The 25466-nt window shown below is 38.8% G+C and overlaps 1 protein-coding gene across 1 annotated transcript in view; it reads right to left on the reverse strand.

Annotated features, from left to right (window-relative positions):
• Nucleotides 1–3914: 3914 nt before the first annotated feature.
• PCSK1 (proprotein convertase subtilisin/kexin type 1) overlaps nucleotides 3915–25466 on the reverse strand; it is a 39169-nt gene continuing 17617 nt past the window's right edge. Inside the window, exons 6-14 of the mRNA XM_018560230.1 lie at nucleotides 23180–23268; nucleotides 20358–20530; nucleotides 16914–17126; nucleotides 16186–16286; nucleotides 15465–15698; nucleotides 8666–8823; nucleotides 7971–8104; nucleotides 7290–7451; nucleotides 3915–4545 (exon numbers count right to left, since the gene is read on the reverse strand). Coding sequence (XP_018415732.1) covers nucleotides 4222–4545; nucleotides 7290–7451; nucleotides 7971–8104; nucleotides 8666–8823; nucleotides 15465–15698; nucleotides 16186–16286; nucleotides 16914–17126; nucleotides 20358–20530; nucleotides 23180–23268 — 1588 coding nt within the window. The 3' untranslated portion in view covers nucleotides 3915–4221. The remainder of the gene's footprint in view (nucleotides 4546–7289; nucleotides 7452–7970; nucleotides 8105–8665; nucleotides 8824–15464; nucleotides 15699–16185; nucleotides 16287–16913; nucleotides 17127–20357; nucleotides 20531–23179; nucleotides 23269–25466) is intronic.

Consider the following 25466-nt stretch of genomic DNA (forward strand, 5'->3'; position numbering starts at 1 on the left):
TTCTGCTGAAAAAAGCAGCAAAAACTGTAAAACTAGGGTGAAATTAATATAACAGTGTAATTACTCCTCCTCTTCATATAACCATTCTGTCACGTCTCACAAAGCATCTAAAAATGCTGGACCCCTTTTTTAATTGTCTCACAAGAAATATCCAAGTGACCAATGAACCTTGATTGGGATTTTTTGCATTCTGGATACAAAGGTATAATACTGTATTTATTATCCAGAAACCTCAAATAAAAAAAGGATTAATCTTGTTTCAAAAACCATGTTTTACTGATACGTAAAAGACACTTTTTCTGTATCTGTTTTATAAATAACTTTACTCTTTTGAATCCTTATAAAACCGTGTTAAATAGATGATGTTTAGCTGGTTATTTGCCCCTGTATTCTATTCTTAAATATAATGTTAAAAACACACACTAAGATTGCTGCTTCCATACTATATTATGCTTATTAGACAAATCATAACATCACATCACATACAAGTTTATTATTGTTGGAACATGCCTTTTTAAAAGAAAAACTTTATTTAATGAAATGTATAATTTCTCTGTAAAACAGTTTTATTGATAAAAATATGACTAGAATATGGAAATACGTTCTAAAATGTTGTCATTTACAACAGTTCAAAACAAACATAATTTTTTCTTTCTCTACAAGGTTACAATTTTAAACATGTGTTTATGGTTTTTTTTCTATAATAAGGAGGTGTTAAATTGCTCAACAGACAAACATTTTTTTTTTTATTAGAAGGTCTTATTAATTTTTTTCAGCACATCAGATGCAAATGCAGTCTACAAAAATAGACTTTGTTAGTTGGTGGTATGCACATTGTTGCCCCATATCACCACTACACTCCACTTTTAAGATATATTTTCATGGAATAACTATTTTTACTCTCACTAAGCATGTAACTTTGTAAACCAAAATTCAAAGAAAAAAAAATTATATATATATAATATTATATAAATCATTGAATTTTCATAGTAGTGTACCTAATACTTATGGATTATTGATTTTTTTTAATTTTTACTTCGTTGATATTAAGTGCTGTGTACTTCCTGGAATTGTAAGCAAATAAAGGTTTAAAATATGAAAATAAAATGGTCACTTATGAATCTTTAGTTCTAGAAATATATTTTAAAATATAACATATAACATTTTGATATAAATAATTATGGTTAAATAAAGTGATGATTACAGATATTAAAATTTGGCATATTTGTGCAAATCTAAAACTTTAGTTGAGTTCCATAACTGCAAACTTAAGTTTTTTTTAGTAAATTCAAAGAGAACAACACTTTTATATAGCCAATGAAAATTACTTTAGAAAACAACCTTAATTGTAGCAAGATTTAAAAAAAAAATTGGAAATGCACTCCCTGCCGAATATATTTATAATTACAGTAAAGAAGGGCATGAAAGTGAAATAAAAACACTGTATTATTAATACATTCTTAACTGATTTATACAGAGTGTTATTCACAAAGCTGCCGAAGGATCCAGCCGTAACTTCGGCTGATCCTTCGGCTAGCTTCAGTTATGGGAGCTACTGAACCGAAGGGCTGCTGTACGGGCTATTCACTATAGCCTGTACAGCTCCCGAAGTTGGCAGAGCGGCTCGGTCGAGCCGAAGGCACATGCTTCCGCTCAATTGAGCCGAGGGGAAATACGAAACTGGCTGAACGGCCGGGCATTGGCCGGCTGAAAGCCTGCTACTGACAGCTGGGCGGAGCCAGTCATCATCTCACGGCTGGCTCCGGCCACTTGCATTGACAGATCAGCGGCCCCTGGTTACCAGGTAACTAGGGGACGCTGATCCGTCATTACAATGAGAACTCGGCAGAGCCGCCGTGATATCACGGCGGCTCCACCGAGTTCTCAGTGTGTAATGACAGGTTAGCGTCCCCTAGTTACCTAGTGACCAGGGGACGCTGAACTGTCATGAGAGCTTAGCGGGGCCGGCATTGATATCAAAGCCGGCTCTGCTAAGCTCTCATTGTAATGACAGAACAGCGTCCCTTGGTTACAAAGTAACCAGGGGACGCTGATCTGTCATTACAATGAGATCTTAGTGGAGCCGGCTTTGATATCACCGCCGGCCCCGCTAAGCTCTCATTGTAATGACAGCTGTTCCCGGCCAATAGAAAACAGTTGGGCGGAGCTAGCTGTCACTGCTAGCTCCGTCCAATCCTTTTTTGTTTTTTTTCTACCTTTTTAACTGGTTTTGTATTCTGCTCGGTACCACAAAGGTACTGAGCAGAATAGCCGAGCCGAATAGGCCGAACAGCAGCGAGTATCCTGCCGGAGGTTCGGCTCAGCTGCTCCAGATGTTAGATCGGCTGAGTCGAACTCCTTCTGCACTGCGGGTCGGCCGAACATGCTGAGCATGTTTGGCCGACCCGAAGCCAGCCGCAGCAAGCCGATGTACGGCTGATTTCAGTGGGTGTAAATCAGCCGTACAAGCCTGAAGTGAATAGCTGAACAGCGTTCACTGGATCTCATACTTGGACTGTACACTGTGTAACCATGTAATTCTGATTTGCATTTCAGCACAATTGGTAGAATCTTAGCTTACCTTTTCTAAGTTATAACTTCTAACTAATTGCCAAAACAATTCCAACTCGCAGTGCCAAAAGCTGAAACATTGAAACATGAGATGCCCCATATGTTGATATGATCAAAACAATTTGCTATTCTTCAGTTTAGATTTCTGAAGCTGATGTGAATCAGATTTTGCAGATCTGCATGAATGGCATCAAGCCACAATGATTCATCAGATCCACTATGGTTAGCCCACACAAAAAGCATATATAGAACGTATAGTGACACACGGTTCACATCCGCACTTTCAGATTAATTGATTTATGCACAAATGAACATTTGTTTTGTGAATCATATTTCAATGTTTGGCCTATTTAACAGCATTCTCTTTAGCTGCAACCGGAGTGGTTAGCCTTGGATGTGGCTGTTGCAGAGATTAGCATCTATTATTGTGTATAATAATAGTGGTCTGTTGGTTTTCTTAAGTGCGTGTGTTAAGGGTGACCATACATTGTGCAATATTCACAAGTGTTGCAAAACATTAAGTATAGTGAAACAAAGTTTGGAACTGTAGTTGGAATAAGAGACTGTCCAGAAGGCTAAAGGTACCCTACCTGGCATAATCGTAGATGTGTTGAAATAATTCTGTCTTTTTTTTTCCTTTTTCTTTTCAAGCTTGGTGAGATTAATCTGATAAAATTAACTTTGCAATGGTTTAATCACAACCTCTCAGTAACTTGCCATAGTCAGGAGTTCTAACAATCACTATGTTACAACTTTTTTTTTTAATGACTGAAGTTAAAATTTGTCTGCATAGTTGACTTCTAACTTACAGCTAACATAAATCTATTATGCAGATTTTGGGAACAGATCACCACCAATGGTTAATTTACTGCTTTCTTACGGTGCCCATACACTTTACAACCCTCGCAAGACTTTTGTCTTGGGAGGGTTGTAAATTACTTAAAAAAACGTACGATCTGCCCATCTTAGACAGGCAGATCGTACCTGCGATCATCGCAAGCCCGCCCCCCTGAGGGGTGGGCTTCCGATGACTGCAAAGCTGAACAGGCAGTGTGCACGTGCGCACACCGGCCCGTTCGGCAGTGATCTCTCGATCATGTTAAAAACCAGCCGAAAATCGTACGATTCTTGGCTGGTTTTACAACATGCTCGATCCCGCGATTCTCGTGTGAGAATCGTGCAGTGTATGGGCACCTTTACTCAGCATTTGCTTCTGGAGAACAGCCACATAACCACAGAAGAATGGTCACAGTGATGGTGGATCCTTGCGACAACTGTTATTGACTGTTTGTACACATCTTAACTACACTGATGTTCTAAACCTGACAGTGCACCAGTGTTTTTAAACATTTCCCATTGTCTTTTATGGCACTTTTATCATTACAATTTTGTCAGTGGTTCAAAATAAATACCAGTATTGGCTATATCTCACAGTAGTAACTTTTCACACACATATGGTATGCTGCTAATTTCATTGACTATATATAAGTTTGCTCACACATCTTTTTCCAACTGGAGCATTTCCTAATTTATAGAATATTCACAAAATTCATTTTTGGCATTTTCACAGAACTGTTTGGAAATCTGGAGTTATGGATGTCAACATTTAATGGGTGGAGGCATGTTTCCAACTGTAAAATCAATTTAACCCTATGAATCCTTGTCTACAATATTTAGGAGCGCTTGCAATAAAAGATCATCTCTATGCTTATAGGGTTTGCTATTATAGAATCGGTCAATATAGTCACTGTATAGACTGTTCACCCTGTTCTTTGCATCTGACTGCTTGTTAAGTTTTTCCAGAGCCTGATAATAATGGTTATTGGGAATTTTAGCCTGTTCCTCTGTAAGTAAAGACCCTTCTCTGTCAAAGGCATTCTTTAGAAGACGCAGCATGGCTTCCGATTTCACAGTATCCTCTGTTTCATCATTTTCTGTTGGCTTCTCTGTAGCTAATTTTACATTGGAAGTTTCCTGTAATGATAAAAGACATGGTCAGTGTTCATGCTTTGATGATAACCAACTGATCATTGCAAGATTATGGACTTATGAAAAGCCTCCTTTTAAATAAAAATCTGGAATATGTAGTATAATGGTACTGATGCTCTGAGGACAGGAAGGTTTAAGGTGGAGAGATTTACGAATGTCACTTGTCACTCTAGACGTCAGAGCACCTTTTCATTGTTTAATGAGGGAGAAATGTTTACCTGTGCACGTAGAACACATCTAGTGTAGGTTTACATAAGTGTAGATGAGTGCATGTGCATCTGGGTTAGCAAAGATAAAGTTGTAATATATATAGGATCAGATAATGACATAGCTGTAGTTACAAAAGAAGATGTCTGTAAGAAATTCAACTATAATGATATATTCTGAATTTGATGACTACTTATTAAAAAAGTGGTCATAGAACTTAAAGCTTAAACATGCATGTTAGGGATGTCTGAGCATTGCTTGTTTAGGCTATAATTACACAAGAGGGTTGGAGGATGGTTACATTGGATGAAAAGTGATTTTGAACCCATGTGATTAATCTTTCCCCCAGCGCAATAGGCCAGAGGTTGTCTGCTTGTGCCAAATATATGTGATCAAACAATACTCTTCTCATGTTTGTGGACAGGTTAAGACAGTGGAAATAACGCTAACTCACAAAGTGACCCATAGCAAGCAACAAAGCAGATTTAAGTTTACTTTAGTTAGGTTAGTGAAAGAAAATTTCAGATCTGAATCAACTGGCAACCACACTTTGCACATCATTGACACTCTTTGCACTCTCTAACTTAATAGGAGCACCTTTGTCAATGTAGCAAAAATAAATGATTGCAGAGCACATTATTGTTTATCTACAGGACATGCAGTCTTATTCATTAAGCAAGGGCAATGAACAATGATTATTAGGCATGGGCTCGATGTTCAAGCCAAACGTGAGTTCAACTCGAACATTGGCAGTTCGTGTGTTCGGTGAACACACAAACTGTCAGGGCGCTTGGCGGGCTGTTCACCCGCCAAACTACCCGCAAGGCACTGTGCCTTGTGAGCCCTGATTGGATAAAGCATTGCACCTGATCTGTGGTACTGGGCCCAATCAGGGTCCAGTACTCTGACTTTGCCTAATTATGGCTCACCTGTCAGATGCCGTACAACTGTAGACAGTTGGGTGGAGCTAGCTGTCACTCCTGGCTCTGCCCAATTGTTTATATGTTGCCGGCATCTGTCAAAATGCCATTCTGCTGCAGGTTTTTGTCGCAAGCAGACGGGGTGGTGGTCGTCTTTTAAAAAAAATTATTATTTCTATATACAGTGGTACCTCGGTTGATTAACTTAATTCAATCCACGATTCTGGTCGCAAACCGAATTGGTCGCGAACCGAATCAAACTGTGATCAGACCGCAATCTCGACTAGAGTGAGCCACGGCCATGTGTCAGAGCAGGGAAGATGACTGCGCTTGTGTTCGTCACCCGATGCAGATTTCACGATTCCACAATTTCATTTAACCCTTTAGTGGATGGGTAGGGGTACAAGTAGACCTTAAGGGTCTGGTATGACTTTTGGGGGGAACCCCACGCTTTTTTTAACGTTCCTACCAGAACTAAAGGGTATTGGTATCTGGTATTGGGTATTGTTTGGGAGGGGGAACCGCACGCTTTAATTTTTTTTTAAATGTCATTTTTTTTGTTTACAAATGTAAATTTTGCTGCAGCAGGTTCTATACATTTTACAGATGCGCCACTTTACAGGCAGTTTAAGGGGACCCCCCAGGCACAATATTTTAAAGGAATTTTTCATTTTTATTGTTTCACTTTAAGTGATGTTAAAATCACTGCTCCTTCAAAAATGTTATTTTTTAAAAGTGTTTTTTCATTGATTCTTGTCCCCCAGGGCAGTACCCGAATCCCCATACCCTTTTTATGGCCATTAACTTGCATATAAAGCTTCAAAATGGGGTCAATTGATTTTCAAAGTTCTACCCCATCTACCCCCATTTGAGTTCGAATCCGAACTTTTCCCATGTTGGAAAGTTCGAATTCGAACCGAACAGGGGGCTCATCACTAATGATGATGTCCAAGGTGCATTATCCTATAAGAACATAGGAGAAACAGGATTAAAAACTTTTTTTTTACACCCTGTCTGGGAGTACTGCAGGATTCACAGACATACTTCTTTTTCAGGCTTTAAAGTGACCCTGTTGGCACAGTACATATAGTAGGTTGATCATGTCCAATGAAAAAAGGCATACCATTTGTTATTTTTTCACAAATAACTTTTGCGGTTTTGAGTCATCTCTGACACTTTTGGGAGTAATAACGATTCTCTCCTCCACAACCTACAGCCTTCCCTGTCTGCTTCCACCAAGGCTTTGCCATCTGCATGGGTAGCTTTGCACAAGATTGTGCTTGGGAGGGCATCTTATTTGTCAGTAACAGCCCTGGATTATAAGATTGTAAACAATCCAGTCATGTGACTGCCAGCGTTTGAACGACTGGATTGATTACAATCCTATCATTCAATTATATCCACAGCAAAACCTCACCTCCTTTCTACCAAGTCCCTCCTTTGTAATAGTTGTGTTGTGGTGACAGATGGTCTGCACATTAGTAGAAAGGTTTGTTTTATAGAAATGGGAGACAACACTTCATACATGAACAATAATGTGACTCTGCTATATTCTCTAGACACTCTAGTGAAACATAGGTGTACCATAGTGAGATTACATACCTCTTGAATATTTGTCATCTTCTCGACACCTCTTCGGTCATTCTGAACCACATTATAAGAAGTATACACTCTGGGATGGGTCATGTGGTCTGGGCGGGTAGATGTTCCATGCAGAATCAGCTTCCAGTTAACTATTCTTCCTTCATTTTCTAATCTTTTAGACTGATGAGATGAAAATTGAAAAGTGCATGATTGCATGGAGTGCAAGAACATTCTTTTAAAGATAAAGACTGCAGAAGGTGCTTAAAGGGTGACTGTACTGTAATATATTTAGGGGTAACAAGCAACTTTGCAAATATACAAATGACCCCTGCTTTTTCTGTGTTTTGTGGACTGCTGTGGAACCTAACTGTGTCTGCACTGTAATTGCAGACTGCTGCGTATATGACAGTTCACACTGTACTTCTGGCCCCCCTCGATCATCAGCACCTCAAGCATGATGCAACACCACCCCTGCTGTCAAGTCTCCACCTCTGATTGCACTTGGTCATTCACAACATGCATGGCCAGAGGGAGCTGTACTATCAGAGGCTGTTGTAATGAGTCTTTTATAGCTTTTTTTTTTGCAAATGCAAGATTCACTTACTATACTGCGGAGGTAAACACTTAGATCTCTAAGACTATGAAAATGCTGGATTTAATATAATTGCTGCATCTTGATAGCTCTTTTCTGTTTCTTACCACATCAGTGATTTTGACAGTCCAGGTTCCTGCTGCGTCTTCTCCCCAGGTATGGACAGACATAAAAGCCCAGTTTTTAAAACCATTAGTTGATGTGTCTCTTTCTCTTTCAGTCAAGAGAACTGTCCTGGTTCCTGCATGGAATAACAGTTGTTATTAGTTTTACGCTTGTGTTTAAATATTCATGTATATAAGAACAACATTTATGTGCATACTGATTGACTGCAATTTGCCTAAATGACTGGAAGAAAGGAAAAATTAAACCATCAGATGCCACCTAGAAGTATTTGATCAACCTATGGTGTATGCTAATATCGTCTATTGAATACAAAACAGGAAGAAAAGCCTTTTAAATGAATTTTGTAGAGTCTGTACATACATGTAATATAATGAAAGCAGTAGTGTTAACAATAGTTATTTCCCAGTTAGTTAATTGGAATTTGATATTCCTGAATTTCCGACCAAGCCCATCTACCTGCCTACAGCCTGTTCAATAATAGTGTCCTTAATAGCCAAGTAGATGAGACTATCACTTGCTCAGGGCTCAATCCTGAGGTCAGTAAGGTTATGGTAACAAAGTGAAGCTAAATCAGAGAAGTGTATAGAAGAGGCTTTTCTGGCAATAATAATGGGATCTTTGCACTTTGCAGTGTCTGTTTTTAGGCAGGACTTTTATATAATAATCGGTGATATACCTGATGGAGAAGTTAGTGTAATATGAAGGTCTCCTCGGCGTGTATACTCAATAGTGGCTTCCAGTTGTAAATGTTCCAGAGACTTGATATAATTATCTTGGCCTTCACATGCCTTTGTGGGGATCTCAATTGTAATTTCATCCACCGATCTAAAAAGCCTGTAATTTAAAATACAAGATAAATGAGAGTAGTTAGGGATTAGGTTTCCTGGATGTCCTCTGTCAGGACAGATATTCAATAAACAGATTAAATGGATTAACATTGACTAAATAAATGGTTTCCTTGATGCCATGTTTTCCCTGGCCATGATTGTGCAAAAATCCAGGACAGGAACAAGAGATTGTGCTCTTTCTTTTTCCACGCTGACCATGACATGCCCATCAGTGATTGGGCATGGAAAATTACAAGGAGGGGAATTTATCAAAGCTGGAGCAGGCATAATCTGGAGCAGCTGTGCACTGCAACCAATCAGCTTCTCTCTTTTATTTTCAAATCTTAACTGAACAAACTGAAGATAGAAGCTAATTGGTTGCCATGGGCAACTGCTCCAGATTTTGTCTGCTCCAGTTTTGATAAATTCCCCCCATATGTTTTGCTTTTCTCGTTTTTTAGGGGTTTTTTGTTACAGGATTTTGGAAAATACATTAATTCTTTAGATGGAATAGTGGTTAAAAATGTCTCCTCTCTGTATTGGTGACCTGAAATGTATACTTCATTAACAAGTGGTTTCCTGTATTTTGATATGCACATAGCAGGTAAACTGTATTCGACTGATTCTTGCAGTGGGTTACTGGACTTGTTACGCTTTTCTTTACCTTAGTAAATAATAGACATGCAACACCGCAAACAAATTGTTTTGTTTCAGATCCATTTGGATTTTTATTTCTTTTGTGTTTTGGATCCAAAATCTGATTTGGTTCGTTATTCGGATTTCGTATCCGTCTGAATTTTCATTTCGGAACGAAGTCACGTGACCGTGCCTGTAATGCAACTCCCAAAAGGCCAAAAAATTCTGATTGGCCAGAGAACAGTCACATGTCCGAATTAGTTTAGTTCTGAACGAAATTGAAAGGGATCCAAATTTTCGTTAAATAAGCATTCAGATTTGTTTGGACGCATTAGAAGTTGGATGCATCCGAATGTCCAAATTTAAAGAAATTCGTATGAATATCCATTTGGAACAAAACAAAATTTACATGTCTAATAAATTATGCCTATAAGGAGTGTGCTGCAACTGTAGGCGTACATAAGGTACATAGCAGGATCATCCTTTCTTGCATCGTAGGCATGCTAGACAAAGCATCTGATCTTTGAGGTGAAGGTAAAGATCCTGATATTTAACTGTATTTTTTCTTTGAACATATACTTATTTGCATTTTTGTGGATTTGGTTTAGGATTTTTGTTAACAAGGCAAGAGCTACTTTTCATACACCTAGGTAGATCCAATCCATCGAGTTGTTAAGGGATAATTTAAAGATATGCTGCAAGGACAAATGGTGTGCAGTAACGCAAAACAACCAACAAAAATCATCATGAGCCTGAAGACAGAAGACTCCTAGGAGCTGATTACTGAGATTACAGCACATCATAACAAGGCAGATGCGCCATGTATGTGTCAGGTCTTACAAACTACACTTACATGACTGAGAGCTTTCTCTGACAGATGTCAGTGACCCTTTACTATTCCTAGTAATAAAATGTTGTGGCTACTGTAAAAGCTGCATTACCATAACTAAGGGGTAGCATAATAGGTGGCATTCCTACATCCTCACCATGGTAACCCTAGTTTGTAACCTGACCCTAATGTAATTAAATTAGCCCCTTAGGCACAAGGATTAATCCCTTATATCATAAAATATTTACAGTTTGCCAAGTAATATGTACTGTATGTACCCTCACACAAGAGGACCAGCATTCCTCAAGCAGAGGTTATCATGCACATGCAGTGTACGTTAATGCTACAACAAAGAACACAAACTGCACAGAGATAGTCCCTTTGGCTGCTGAAGTGCACTGTAGGGCTATCCTGTGCCACATGGATGCCACATAAATTGTCATGCGTCACTTGGCAACTAACTGAAAGAAGGTGAAACAAGGACATACTGCGTGTGCAAATCTACATTAGAGCACTCATTGTCTAAAATGCAGTAGCTTGATTTTCTTATGTATAACTGGATTGTCATTGTGGGGCTTATATCAGTAATTGGCTTTAAGTGATACAAGTGTTATATCCTGTAATAATGTTAAAACTGTAACTGTCATTATTAATAAGACAGAGAGCAATAAAACCCATGGCACCCAAGGCATTGCTAATACAAGTCGAGGTCTGATTAGTCTTCTCTGGCTGGCCATTTACAGACGCATCTGTCACATCCTAGATCTCAGTCTGTAAAACTGAGATAGTGCATTTGGACCTGCCCAGAACTAACAAGTGAATCAGGGGATGGCAAAGTCCCTCATTGCTAGTTCTCCTGGATCACTAGGGACAGCAGGTTTGAAGATTTGTCCCTAGAAACGTGCCTGTTTTTCAGACCAATTGGACTCATATTTTATTATCATTATCAGCTTTTAGCACAACATTTTTCATTGTAGAGGCCAATGCTCTACCCTAGCTACCCACTTACTCCAACTCTCCCTGTAACCCTAATATTATTCTTCACACTAACACTCCCTGTAATCCTAATTTTATTCCTCACACTAACATTCCCTGTAACCCTAATATTATTCTTCACACTAACACTCCCTGTAATCCTAATATTATTCCTCACACTAACATTCCCTGTAATCCTAATATTATTCCTCACACTAACAGTCCCTGTGACCCTAATATTATTCCTCACACTAACACTCCTTTGTAATCCTAATATTATTCCTCACACTAACACTCCCTGTAATCCTAATATTATTCCTCACACTAACACTCCTTTGTAATCCTAATATTATTCCTCACACTAACACTCCCTGTAATCCTAATATTATTCCTCACACTAACACTCCTTTGTAATCCTAATATTATTCTTCACACTAACACTCCCTGTAATCCTAATTTTATTCCTCACACTAACATTCCCTGTAACCCTAATATTATTCTTCACACTAACACTCCCTGTAATCCTAATATTATTCCTCACACTAACATTCCCTGTAATCCTAATATTATTCCTCACACTAACAGTCCCTGTGACCCTAATATTATTCCTCACACTAACACTCCTTTGTAATCCTAATATTATTCCTCACACTAACACTCCCTGTAATCCTAATATTATTCCTCACACTAACACTCCCTGTAACCCTAATATTATTCCTCACACTAACACTCCCTGTGATCCTAATATTATTCCTCACACTAACCCTCCCTGTGACCCTAATATTATTCCTCACACTAACACTCCCTGTAACCCTAATATTATTCTTCACACTAACGCTCCCTGTAACCCTAGTATTAATCCTCACACTAACACTCCCTGTAACCCTAATATTAATCCTCACACTAACACTTCCTGTAACCCTAATATTATTCCTCACACTAACACTCCCTGTAACCCTAATATTATTCTTTACACTAACACTCCCTGTAACCCTAATGCTAAGCCTTACACTAACTCCCTGTAACCCTAAACTTGGTTCTTACCTTAACACTCTCTGTAAATCTAATATTAACCCTCAATATCACTTCCTGTAACCTTACTGCCAAGTTTTATGCTAACAATCTGTGAAACCCTTACACTATAACCCTAACACATATCCTTCCTATGACCCCAATCCTAGTACTAACCTAACCTTAAGGTCTCGTTCACACCTAGGCGTATTGCATATGCGCGTCTGTCGCGCGACCGCCGCACGTGTTTTTTACCGCGATTCGCTCCCGAAGGCTACTTGGCTGTATCCCAATGGAAACGCGCAACAAAGCGACCCAAAGTAGTACATGTACCTTTTCAGGCGTGGGCCGTTTTGTAGCGCGTTAGGGACGGGCGGAAATACGCCAAGGTGGGAACGAGACCATAATACAATGGGATTTATATTTTTGAGCGTTTTGTAGAGCGTTCGTCGAGCGTAGAACGCGCTACAAAACGTTCAGGTGTGAACGAGGGCTAAATGAAAGTGGTCCATTGTTTGCAGAAACACTTCTGTACACAGGAGTAACGCCTCCTGCTTCAAAAGATACCATTGTCGGTATGCCATCCCTAATATATACGTTTTCATTACTTTCAGTGTGCTAGTATTAACTTTAATAGTGTTTAAAAAAAAAAAGCAGATGATGCAAAATATACTAAGTAATACAAAGGTATTTTTAATACAAAGGTATCTTTTGACCCTTTCAACAGTATGTTGTATGCATGGTTTGGGTCCCCAGCTCAGCTCTAAGTGTCCCTGGAAACAGTTTAAAAATCTTGAAAACTAGTACTGTTGGAATTGGAGGTTTCGACAGAGTTATTGTTACATTTTGTACAGTATTTAATCTCTAGAGAAGCTTCTGAATATATTCGCTGAGTGTCAGCTACTTCTATTTAGGACCAGTTCCCTAATGACATGTTGTCAGTTTCTGCTGCATTTAATTTACCGTGACATGAAATTATGGCAGTGTTAACACAAATAGCATTTAGTTAATTACATTTGTTCAACTCATAATGTACACGTCTATTTTTATATCTTTATTTATTTTCAGAATTATAGCTTTGGAACATATTCAGATGAATTTGTGAATGAGCCTAAATTATTATTTTTTTCTGCTTTGTAGTGACATAAATCCTGCCAAAAAAATCTGAGCAAAAATAATAGTCACCAGAATATAATTATGCAAGAAGGTAGTCTAGGATGAAAATGTGCATAATCGCATGGTATGCACAAAATGACCTGACTGATTTAATTTGTTTAACCTATTTTAATGTTTTATGTACTAACTTGAAAAAAGCAAGCTGTACATGAAACTGGCTTTATGTAAAAATCCATCTGAAATAAACTGTGGGAGGGATAATGTGGCTGGATAGGATAATTTAACTCCTCTCCTGCCATGTAGAATATACCTACCTTACCATTATAGAGCGCACTTCCTTGACCTGTCTTCCCTATGCACTCTTTTCCTGCACATACTGCCAACTGTAATACCCTACACACTCCTCTTCTACACATAATATTCCTTCTTAAACCCTCTGAACTCTTCCATTGTAACATACTGCCCACTGAAGTTGTTCCTACAATGCTGGACTCCCAGACTGGTAGGTCATCCACCCAGGATTCCATCTGGCTATGCCATGACGTGGAATACATCAATGGCTAGGGGGAAAATCCTGTCCTGTGCAATACTGCCATTTCTATCCTGACACCTGTTGGTGTCTCGGAACCTGTATCCAGGTGGGGGACTCTGCATTTGTGAATTCTGCCCCCCCAGGTGCAACAACAACTTGCACAGATTTGTCTCTAGGTACAGAAATCTTTTGGTAGTAGCAGTGTATGCTCAAGTAGCTCCATGGGATCAGTACAGCTTGATCTACTATGCTGACATACTTCGCATGGTGCAAGGAAAGGAGATATCACCTCTAAAAATGCCCCATGGGATGAATCCTGACCCTGTGCAATCAGATTGGAATTAACATTTGGCCCTGAGTACCATCAAAAGATTAATTTAGGTGCTGGAGATCATATCCAAGCTTGCTAGCCTCCCCTTCCTTTTGTTAGGCTTGTGCAGGGTGCCTCTCCTGTAGCTCCCCCTATACTATCTCCTGGGACTCCACTGGGTTTGAGCTTGGTTTTGTTGCACTTCCGCAGCCACCTTTGGAACCTGTCAAGAATATTCCTCTGTGCCTTGCATACAAGGCTGTCTTTCCTGTTGCCATAAGCTCTGTGTGGCATATTTTTCTTGGTTAGGGGGGGTCATTAAATAGGGGTGGTCCCGTATCCCATTTGCAACTCATGAGTTTTACCGGCAGCATGTTCTGTTCCTGCCTTAGGAGAGATCTTTAGTTTTTTTACCACCCCTCAGTAGCCACTGCTTTGGGACATTCCAATGGTCATAGATTGAAGATCTCTGCTTGTCCTTTCATGAACAAAAGACAAAATATGATTTTTTTTTTACTCACCATAAAATCCTTTTCTCTGTGATCATTGAAGGACACAACACCCAACCTTTGGTTCTGTGACTAGTTTTTGCTCTGTGTACTGCTTTGTGACTAACTGAGCTGTCTCTAGCAGTTGGAAGTTTGGCCACATTAGGAGTCAAACCCCCCCCCCATGTCAATGGTCAGAGATTCGAGATCTCTGCTGTGTCCTTCGATGAATGCTGAGAAAAATTCAGTGAGTAATTTAAAAAAAACAAACATTTGGATAGAGTAGGGAACGGGTGAAACACCTGTCAGATTTGTTTGCTATCCATGTGTCCCAGTGTGGCCAGAATAAATGTCTCTATTAGAAGTTTTCCCTTCTATTCCTGTTCTGGTGACAACTCAACTGTGCAAATCTCTAGTGGGGACACAGGCAGCAATAAAAAGCTACAAAAGGATCTAAACCCTCGCTACTTTATACAAAACTAAAAGAAAAAGTTTGGGCTTTTTGTACACTGTGTATAACAATTGGTGCTTGAAACAATAACCCGTTTGCAACATAGAATTATTCTTGTAATAGCATCTGACTAGTTGATTTGCAGTAGCGAAGCACATTTAATCCAATACATTCTTTTTTTTTGTAAACTGCACACTTTCTTGCACTTTGATCCAAATTTCCATGATAATACAACAAAGTCTTGCCCAAGTGTGTGTGGCTGCAATTCTTTCTTGTTCAGTCTTGGCATGGGGCTCTTACCTGGGTTCAAAGTCACTGTCTTTAACAATGCAGATTTTCTTCTCTGGCACAGATTTAAATCTTTTAGGATCAGCTAAATCCACAAGGGCCTTAGCATTCAGTAGTCCAAATCCAAAGCGACTATTGACCATAAGACCCGCTCCGTTCTTCTTCCAGCCAGGATTATTAGCTAGAGGGTCGTACTCACTTGTCCAGACAACCAGGTGTTGCATATCTCTCCATGTAAGATTAGGACTATTAAAAAAACATTAATAGAAATTAGGGTCTTTATAGTTTCTAAAGATTTTGCAAATGGCATAAAACTTGTAATAATAATAGTAATAATAATATTTAAATAATAATAATAACAACAACTGTGTAATTTTACTTTAACTTTGTTAAATTCAATTTTTCTCTCGGCTATAGCCCATAGGAGATAAAACAATCCATACATTTCAATTAATCCAGCAGATAGAGCAATTTAGAGCAGGTGTGCCAAGATCTCACACAAAGAGTCCCCAAGATATATACATGATACTCTCTGATGAAACATTTAAGTGATTTCCCTCTTCAGCATCTACCAAGAGCTGAAGCAGTTTTGGGTGAACTGACCCTTTAATCAATACCCAACCAAAATCTGTATTTGTTTACATTGCCTTTAATGATTCATTTTATAATTGGTTAAAAAGAAAATATATTTTTCCTCTATTTACACTAGACATTGAGAAAGTGAAATCCTTACTTTTGTTCCAGAGCAAGAGCGAAGATGCCAGCAGCCAATGGAGCGGAGGCAGAGGTGCCAGTATGTGTTTCTGTGCAGTCGTTATGTAGATCAGCACTTATCTAAATATTGATAGATACGCATGAATGTGATATGCGCAGGTAAAACAAAATGCAATATTTTTTATTTATCATATCTATTTAAACAATATTATAAGTTCCATAAAAAAAGCAGCTTTCTCTACTACATTCAGAACACATTTTATTAAGGTGAGCGGGCAATACTAGCTGCAATCATTCACTGAAAATATAAACACTGCATGGACTCCCTTAAGGCTACCATTAGCAAAATGGCCTCCTGACCTATCAAAATGTTTGCATCTGTCGTAGAGGTCACTGCCCCAACTCTTTTTGTCTGCTAGCTGCAGAGAAGGACTACATACATGAGGGACTGAGGCTCTCATTTGCTGTCTCTGCCTAAATAGCCAATCAGAGCCTTTGCCTAAAACAGATTTGATAGCTTTTGAGGACTGACAGAAGACAAAGTTATGCAGTGGCCACTTGGACTGGGGCTTCTAATCCAGAACTGAGCAGAGGTTGGGGCTATTGTTGTAATGACAGCCTCAAGTGATCCACTGGGCCTAAAGTCTATCTGAGTTTAGGTACATTTTAAGAAGCAAGCTGTGAATATACTGTATATCTGGATAAGTTAAAATATGAAACATAAAAGTAGCATTTGTGTATACTTACAATCCTCTGATCAGTGTAGTCTCCACTGCTGTATGCTGTGGCTAATGTGGAGGAACATTTCTCTGCATACCAGGGAGATAGTCCTTGCTGTGACGCACTGCTGATTGAGATGGTGTAAATACTGTCTGTGTATCCATCACAGTCACAGTTATCTCCCTGTCTGCCACCATTACCCGAAGCCCACACATAAATCGAGCCTTTTCCATTTCGGCCCTTTGGAAATAAAAAAAAAATAGCTAAGTCATTAAGGGCCTACATATGATATCTATAGGTAAACATATTCCATTTTGTAATACAGCAGCACTATATGTTCAAGTTTCATAGCAGTATCTCGATTATTGATGGGATGATTTGTCTAGTTTTCCTTTTGTACACTTTACATGTTGCTAAACAGTAGTCAGTAGCCGTATGTTAAAGATCTCTTATGTTAAAGTCACAGTCCATTGGATATTATATAGTAATGTACATTCCAACAACATAGTATACAATATATACTATGTTCATATAGTCTACCCAACTATAAATGTGATGATACATTCTCCTTCTTGTTACCTTGGGAGCTTTGCAATAGAAAAGAACCAGACATGCCGCGTGTCCTGGGGCCGTGCGATCGTGTGCTAGTGCACACAGCGGTTGCATCACGGCCCAATTGATTTCAATGGGGTGACATCTGCGCCTGCAATCGCTAAAAAAAAGGTACATGTACCTTTTTTTTGCCACAGATGACACGTGATTTTTTTAGCCGCGATCGTGTTCACCTGCATGGGCGGAATCGCGCTGGGAAATCACGAAACCCAACTAAAAAACAATGGCACACACAGCGCGATCGCCTGAAGTTGGCGACTCCGTGACCACGCGCCAATCCGCACAGTGTTGGGCACGATTGCCTCGCGCTCAGGAGTCACCCAAGTGTGAACCTAGCCTTAAAGCAGCTGTATTATTCCAAAATGTGGATAAAAGTGTTACATGTTTCTGCTTCAACTATGGTACTTCCAGTTATAAAATGACGTTTCTAAAGATAGACACTCATTTAAGTACTGACTAGTAAAAATAAAATATTATGGTATCATTTAACACAGAAATAACATAGCTCTCGAGGTCAGTCTGTTGGTTCAATATCCCAGGCATGAAATTTTTTTTAGACGCTTTTTTCCAATAGATTTTAGTTTTCTAAGATGACATTTCCTTCTCTATGCAGGCTGCTGTATTAGGAAAATCCACAGGTGCAGGTTATGTAACATTCTGAAGAACAAAGCGTATTGATTCAAGTGTGATACATAAAAGATGACCCATCTGGCCAAATGCTTGTATCTTGTTTACTCCTTGATGACCTACTCTCTTGCCCTCTTCCTCCGTGCCCATGGCTCTTTGTCTGATCTTTCCATTTATGTTATGGCCTGTAATGACATTTCAAGAGTTTCTTCTATACGCAGTCACTTTTTGTTTCTTTTATTTGTTGAACTCTCTGCAAATCTTATTTTGTTTGTGAATGATCAAACTAGATGTTTCAAGGACTGCTACACATATATACTGTACCTTTTATCCTGAGAAGTACTGAGCAGACTTATAGTGCTTTTTGTGATGTTTGTAGACAATACAAATCTTAAAGCTGATCTTTTCACTATATATGCAAGGTTCATTTATTTATTTTACCCCCCTCCATTCTAAAAATCTACAATAAATAAATAAAAACCTTTCCCCCAGCTTTTTCACACAGTACCTAGGTGAGGGTGATATACACTGAGTGGCCAGATTATTATGACCACCTGACGTTTGTAGGCAAATTAGCTATAATTAGCTAGAGGGCCAGACCATTATAAATAGGGAAGCAGGTTGTTTACCACGACAGTAGAAGTGTTTTTTTCCTGAAGATATGGGTAAACAACGCAATTTAACAGCCTTTGAACGTGGGATGATTGTTGGCGCTCGGAGCCATGGAGCGAGTATCAGCAAAACAGCAGAATTTGTTAAATGTTCAAGAGCAGCTGTTGTTAAAGTGTTTAAAGACTGGACTGTCAGCCGAAAATCTGGGTCTGAACGTGCGAATTGTGGCCGTCAGTGACTAGTCAATGTTAGGGCAGAACGGAGAGTGGCAAGACTGGTACAAGACAACAGAAGGGCAACAGTGCAGTGTCAGATTCCTCGCATCACCTTTCGACATCTCGTGGCGTCACGAGGCGGCCCAACAAAGTAATCTCGTGGCCCAACAAAGTACTGATGGGGTGGTAATAATAATCTGGCCACTCAGTGCATATATTGCCCCTTTAACCCGCTCTAATGGTCGTACATCCAAATTGAAATTACTTATGTCCCTCCAACATTAGCAGCTTTATTATTGAGGATGCTATTACTATTTATAGATTGCATTTTTAAGCCCAGGACATCTTCCTACGCCTGTGGTTTCTGTGTTTCTGCCACCCCTCCTGCGGTCCCCCTGGGGGAGTCGACATCAGGACTGGTCCTCCATCTTCATGTGCCTTCAGAGTGTCACATCTACATTTCCTCTGGTCATATTGGTTCACAGTAAGCTATCATTGTTTGAAATATTTAAACACATTTTAATGTATTGTTAATTAGATATAGTCAATATGATTTATTAATTTGCAATATTACAGCTTACTGGAATCCCCTCTTGAGGAAGCCATAATCAGATGAAACGCATCGAGAAAGTTACATTGTGTTGATAATAGTATTACTTCGGCATGAGAACGGTATGACCACTATAGTTTTGTGAACCTAACGATATGATGGACCTCATGTAGGCTTGATGGGCCAAATTTTAATTTTATGAGTGTTTTATATTTTTTTAATTGATGTTAAAAAAGTTTTGTTATTTTAATTGAAGGTCTCTTTTATTGACTTAAAGGCCCCTCCCTTTTTCTTTTTCCCCCAGAGTTATTACTGATGTTTCTTGTTATCTTTTAGATTGTAAGCCCGCACGGGCAGGGCCCTCATTACCATCTTGTCTTGAATTGTATTGTGATTGTAATGTCTTCCTTATATTGTAAAGCGATGCGCAAACTGTCATCGCTGCCAACTGTCATATATACTGTAATAATTATATACATATATACAGTATATATATTAATACTGTCACTGTATAATGTACTTGTAAGGCCGCTTATAGAAAGTAGGATCCAGTTTTAGGCACCATAGTGTAAAAAACAACATAGGAGTTTTGGAGAGGGTTCAGGGGCTGGCAACTAAAGGAATCAATAAACGAAGGCTAGATAATCTTACTTTTAGTGAACGTTTAGAAAAACTGCACATTTTAAAGTGCGTTTTCTTTGTCAGTCAATCAGATGTAGTTTAAATTGCTTTTACCCTGCACTCCATAAAATGCCAAATACATTCTGATTTGTTACTACAGACAGAACTTCTGTTAAAAAAGAAAGATGATCTAAATGAATAACTCTTAACATGTTACATTATCTGAAGGCTCACCTGTTTGATGCCATACTCAAAGGCCTTTTGTGCTAATCTTCCAGGGCCTTCCACTGTTTTTCCATCATCGTTTGGTCCCCAGCTGGCACTATAAATGTCTACATGCTGGGGATTAAATCCAATGGAACTTGCTTCAATGGCATCAGTAACAACTCCATCTAACATCCGAATCCCTATATTCACAAATGAAAACATTGCATATCAGTGTCTGACACAGAGTTCAAAACAATTTACAGAGAGTTTGACCTTCCCTTTGATGCCCATAATTTTACTCCATCAGTGGCAGTAAGGATCATACTGTCCAATTATGTTATCAAGGAAGGGTATTCATGGTTCATAATTCTCTGTAAAATATCTAAGATATGTTTGGAAAACTAATGCTAATATTAGTGCTTAGCCTGCCTCAATATGATTATGAATATGCTTTGTGAACAAACAAGTGAAAGGTTTGAAGATCCTCAATCAATATTTATTACTATTAAAATCCGCATAGCAGTGTGCATATGGTGCCCTGAATACTCCTCTTGAATAAAATGAATTCTTAATGATTCTAATGGTTCTAATGGTGTGTCAAAGTGTTCCATCTGTATGTGATTTTAGATGTAGAATACAGGCAATGATTAAATATGTAACCACAATGCTGCAAGGAGATTATATCACAACTCCAGAGATTTACTGATTAACTCAATCTGGTTTTTCCAGTAGGCATTTATCACTGCTTGCTTTTACAGTGGGAGACTTATACTGACATGCTTCCCTCGATGCCACCCTCTCATATCTGAGCACTCATACGGTGCCCTGTATAATTGTGTCCAATAGAGAAATAACAGAGTAAAAGATCACTGTGGTGAACACAGATGTTAGACTGACATTTTGTGGATTACTGGATGGCTTTAAATAAAAAGCATAGAGTTTGTAGGGTACAGATCGCCAAAATGCCAATATAAACAAAACTTGGTTCTTTTGACCCTGTGAGTCATTACTGAATCCTGCCAAATCAAACTGGGACACACCATAAAAAAATCACTGTATATTTACAATTTACTTACAATGTGCTTACAATTGTTAGGGGTCTGCTAAGACCATTTTAACATGTTGCAAAGTGTTACTGAAAGCTGATTAAGCTTTAGGCAATAATGGCGCAATAGCTAGTGGATCTTGCTATTGCATAGAGAAGCACTGAAAGTGCAACAGCTGTTTATGGCAGAGAAACGCATCATATGCAATTTAAACCTTGCACGTGATTAAATGTTTGTAGACACATAAGCTTTTGGCAGGATCTTCAATAGCCTTAAGCTGGCCATACACCGGTAGAATTTTTAGTATGACCGTTCATATGAAAAATGTCATCAGAACCATTTGAATTTAACATTCGATTTTGGAATGAATGGAGTTTACCAAACGAAAACCACATACTGTACACAGTTAGAATTTTGTTTGTTAGAGAAAAAACTTTCATCCTGCTCCTTCAACTTTTTACATCACCTGCAGATGAAAATGATCGTCGATTTGACCCCATTAGCTATGAGAAAATTGAACAAACGTTTCTGAAAAACAATTTTTTTCAAATGAAAGTGGCACTGGTGTATGGCCTGCTTTACCCTGTGTACCCCCTGCCATGATGATGAACTGTAAAACGATTCATAATTGTAAAAAGAGAACTTCTTATGCTGTACTTTTACGCTTAGAAAACTGAGCTGAATGCCTATCTTTGGGTAAAAAAAAAACCTCCCTTACAGTCAGGCTACCCGCAAAATAAAGGCGTCACCTGCCTGTTGGTAATATATAGGGGTATGGTAAAGAGGACTTTTACTTGCCTGAGTCCTGCTCTACCAGTGGCCGGTGCTCGCCTCTCTTCCCCCATAAACTGTCCCTCGGCATCCTCCAATATAATAAAGGCCCGTGGACCTTGCATTAGACGTGATGACGTCAGCAGGGCTCTAATCACTTGACCAGAGGGGGAACAGGGTCTGTCGGCGCTGATCTTGGAGCCAGCGGGAGCAGGGATCATATAAGTAAAAGTGATTTACACATGTTTATTTATTATTGGTATTTATATAGCGCTTGCAATTTATACAGCGCTTTACACAGTTCCTGCCCTCAAGGATCTTACAATCTAAGGTCCCTATCTCACATGCATACAAACAAGGGCCAATTTAGACAGAAGCCAATTAACCTACCAGCATGTCTTTGGAGTGTGGGAGGAAACCCACACAAGAAAAGGGAGAACATGCAAACTCCTTGTAGATACTGATATGGCTGGGATTCAAACCAGAGACCCCCAGTGCTACAAGGCGGAAGAGCTAAGCACTACACCACTGTGCTGTCTGACACTTTGTACCCTAGACATAAGCAGGTACAATAAATATAAAAATATATAAAAAAATAAGCAGATAACCCTTATAGCGCAGGGGTAGTCCAACTACAAGGGTAGTTTTTTTTTTTTTTTTAAACTGGGAACAGCTTTAAGGGCTCATGCACACCAAATGCAATTTGAGTTGTCATGGATGGGCACAGTTCACACCAAAGTTGTGTTTGCTGAAAAAAAAGTACTGCATGTAGTACTTTTTGTATGTGGAGCAGGCCGCGATGTGGTACAATAGCATCGCTCCTTCGCTGATATGTCACAAAAAACGGTAAAAACTGGTATATTGCCAATGTAACAGCTAATGCACACCAGCAGCTGTGCATTGTAGCACAGCCGCTGGTGGGAATCTAGTCTAATTTCTGATAAGTTTCACAAACATTCATAGCGACTTCTACATAGAAAGAAATATAAATACATTTAAATATATAACCACAAAATTGAAATGTAATATTACCTCCTACTTTGGCATTAAAAGCAACACCAACTCCACATTTGTTGTTGTTTGCAACCATTGCAACTTCTCCTGCACATCTTGTTCCATGCCTAAAAATGAAGACAGATGATATGCAGCTTAGTCATCCAATTCAATAAAATTATGCATTGAAAGTTACTTAGGAGACGTAACCTAACCACTGAATAGCTCTAGTTTTAGTTATGGAATTTGGCCCTTAGTATGAATATGTGAAAATGCTGGCCAATGTGTTCTCTGGTTCATACACCTCTCTTCAGACCCAATGCAGCCTCACTAATAAGCTGTGTGTGTGGCATGCTCTAAGTCCTCTTGGAATTGCCCTTGGGAAGAAAGCTCTCAGATTAAAGGCATATGAAATTAATTTCCTTACTTTTGGAACGTTCCAGTGTTTCCTGAATATGTGGTTTAAAGGAAGGAGTAGAACATCCGAAGCACTGCTGAGTCACAATTTACAGTTTTACTATACACTATGCTGTAGTTGATCATCTTTATATACAAATATTTCCTGGACAGCACTAGGCAGTTTGCTGATTTATTTTTATCTGTTGCCTGAAGTTGCTCTTGAATAATAAATCACAGCAGAAAATGGCTGCAAATATATTTTCACTGATATCTATTAAATGCTGCTGGGGAATGAATTATAAATGATATATCTCTGCATCTATATCCTGCATGGGATGAAGCAGTACTCAAAAACACATTTCTTATGAAAATCACCATGACATTTACCAGATAAATCTAGCACTCATTCACAAATGCTTTGTGCAACTACCGTTTTTATGGCTTTCCATATATCTGTGAAAGTCATCATTATAGGACATTAGCGCCTATAACTAGGTTGCTTTGTGTCACAGTTTCTGTACTTTTGTGTGACTACTGAAAGGGGTACTTTAAACAATTTCCATTGTAGACATTTCCATAACTTTCTGTCTTGGTGACCACTATCACTGGAAGAGGAAATTAAAGAAAAATCCTTCCAAGGGGGACACAGGCAATAATAAAAACTAGAAAAAACTAAAGTCTGCAACTCCCGAGGCTTGCACACTAAGCCACTATGCTGGCTGTTGTGTGCTCATGTCGGATAGGGGTGTGTCCACGTGCCAAACACTGTCCATGAATCAAAAAGAAAGAAATACGGCACACCATAAAATTCCTTGTGGATAAAACATTATTGTTCCAGGCAAACAAGACTAATCCCCACTTGGAACCTCATCTTTCACCCAATTGTGGGCTTAATCAACATGAGGAGGTGCAGGAGGGGAGAAGTATTAATTCATAAATGGAATTCGCATATGCAAAGTCTCAAAGTGACACTAAACTCAGGAATTAAATCTTATAAATGAATTCAAGTACCCTAACTGTTAACAATACTGTACCTTTTTTGTATATCACTCAGCTCAAGATCATCAAACCATCTGAATTGGTGCTGACACTGTCCTTCCTTCTGGAGGGTGGCTACTTTTGTTCCCCATGGTCACTGTGTGTGTTGTAAAGAAGCCACCGCTCCAAGTTCACTCCTGTGATGGACTACAATGCCATGTTTAGCTTACTGATTTGTATTGAGATTGTAGTCCATCACAGGAGTAAGCTTGGAGTGGTGGCTACTTTACAACACACAAGTACCATGGGGAACAAAAGTAGCCACCATCCAGAAGGAAAGAAAGTGTCAGCATGAATTCAGATATGATTTGAGGATCTAAGTGATTTAAATGATTTAAGGGGTAAATTAACAAAATCCTTTTTGTTTTAATAGTTAAGGTACTTGAATGCATTTTTAAGATTTAAGTTCTGAGTTTAGTGTCACTTTAAAGCAACCCATATCTGTTTGACATAACCTTATAATATTAGATTGTAGCTTATCAGTACATCCCTAGCATCAAATAGTAACACGATAAAACCCTTCCAAAGAAGAGCGGAATAGAAATGCCTGCTAAACCCCATATTTATGATGGACAATCTTTAACTGATGTAAAAAAAATTAAAACATGAATTAAATAAAACATACATAATCTACATTGGACAAGTTTATGAGGAATATTGGGAGATACATTTTCTTTAATGGCCAGAGTTGTAAATAGAATCTCAGTGAATAAGTCATAGAAAAGAAAAACTACAGAAAGAGAAAAAGAAAGGAAAATAAATGAATAAAATGTTTTATCTTTCTAAATCCCCTTGCGTTTCACAATGTTTTTTTTCAGTTTGGCTATAATCAGTTCTGCACAATATACCTTTTAGCGTTTGTAGTCTACCCCACCATATTCCCCTTTTG

This window comes from Nanorana parkeri, unplaced genomic scaffold (genome assembly GCF_000935625.1).
Source record: "Nanorana parkeri isolate BGI_ZX_2015 unplaced genomic scaffold, ASM93562v1 scaffold441, whole genome shotgun sequence".
NCBI classification, from domain to species: domain Eukaryota; kingdom Metazoa; phylum Chordata; class Amphibia; order Anura; family Dicroglossidae; genus Nanorana; species Nanorana parkeri.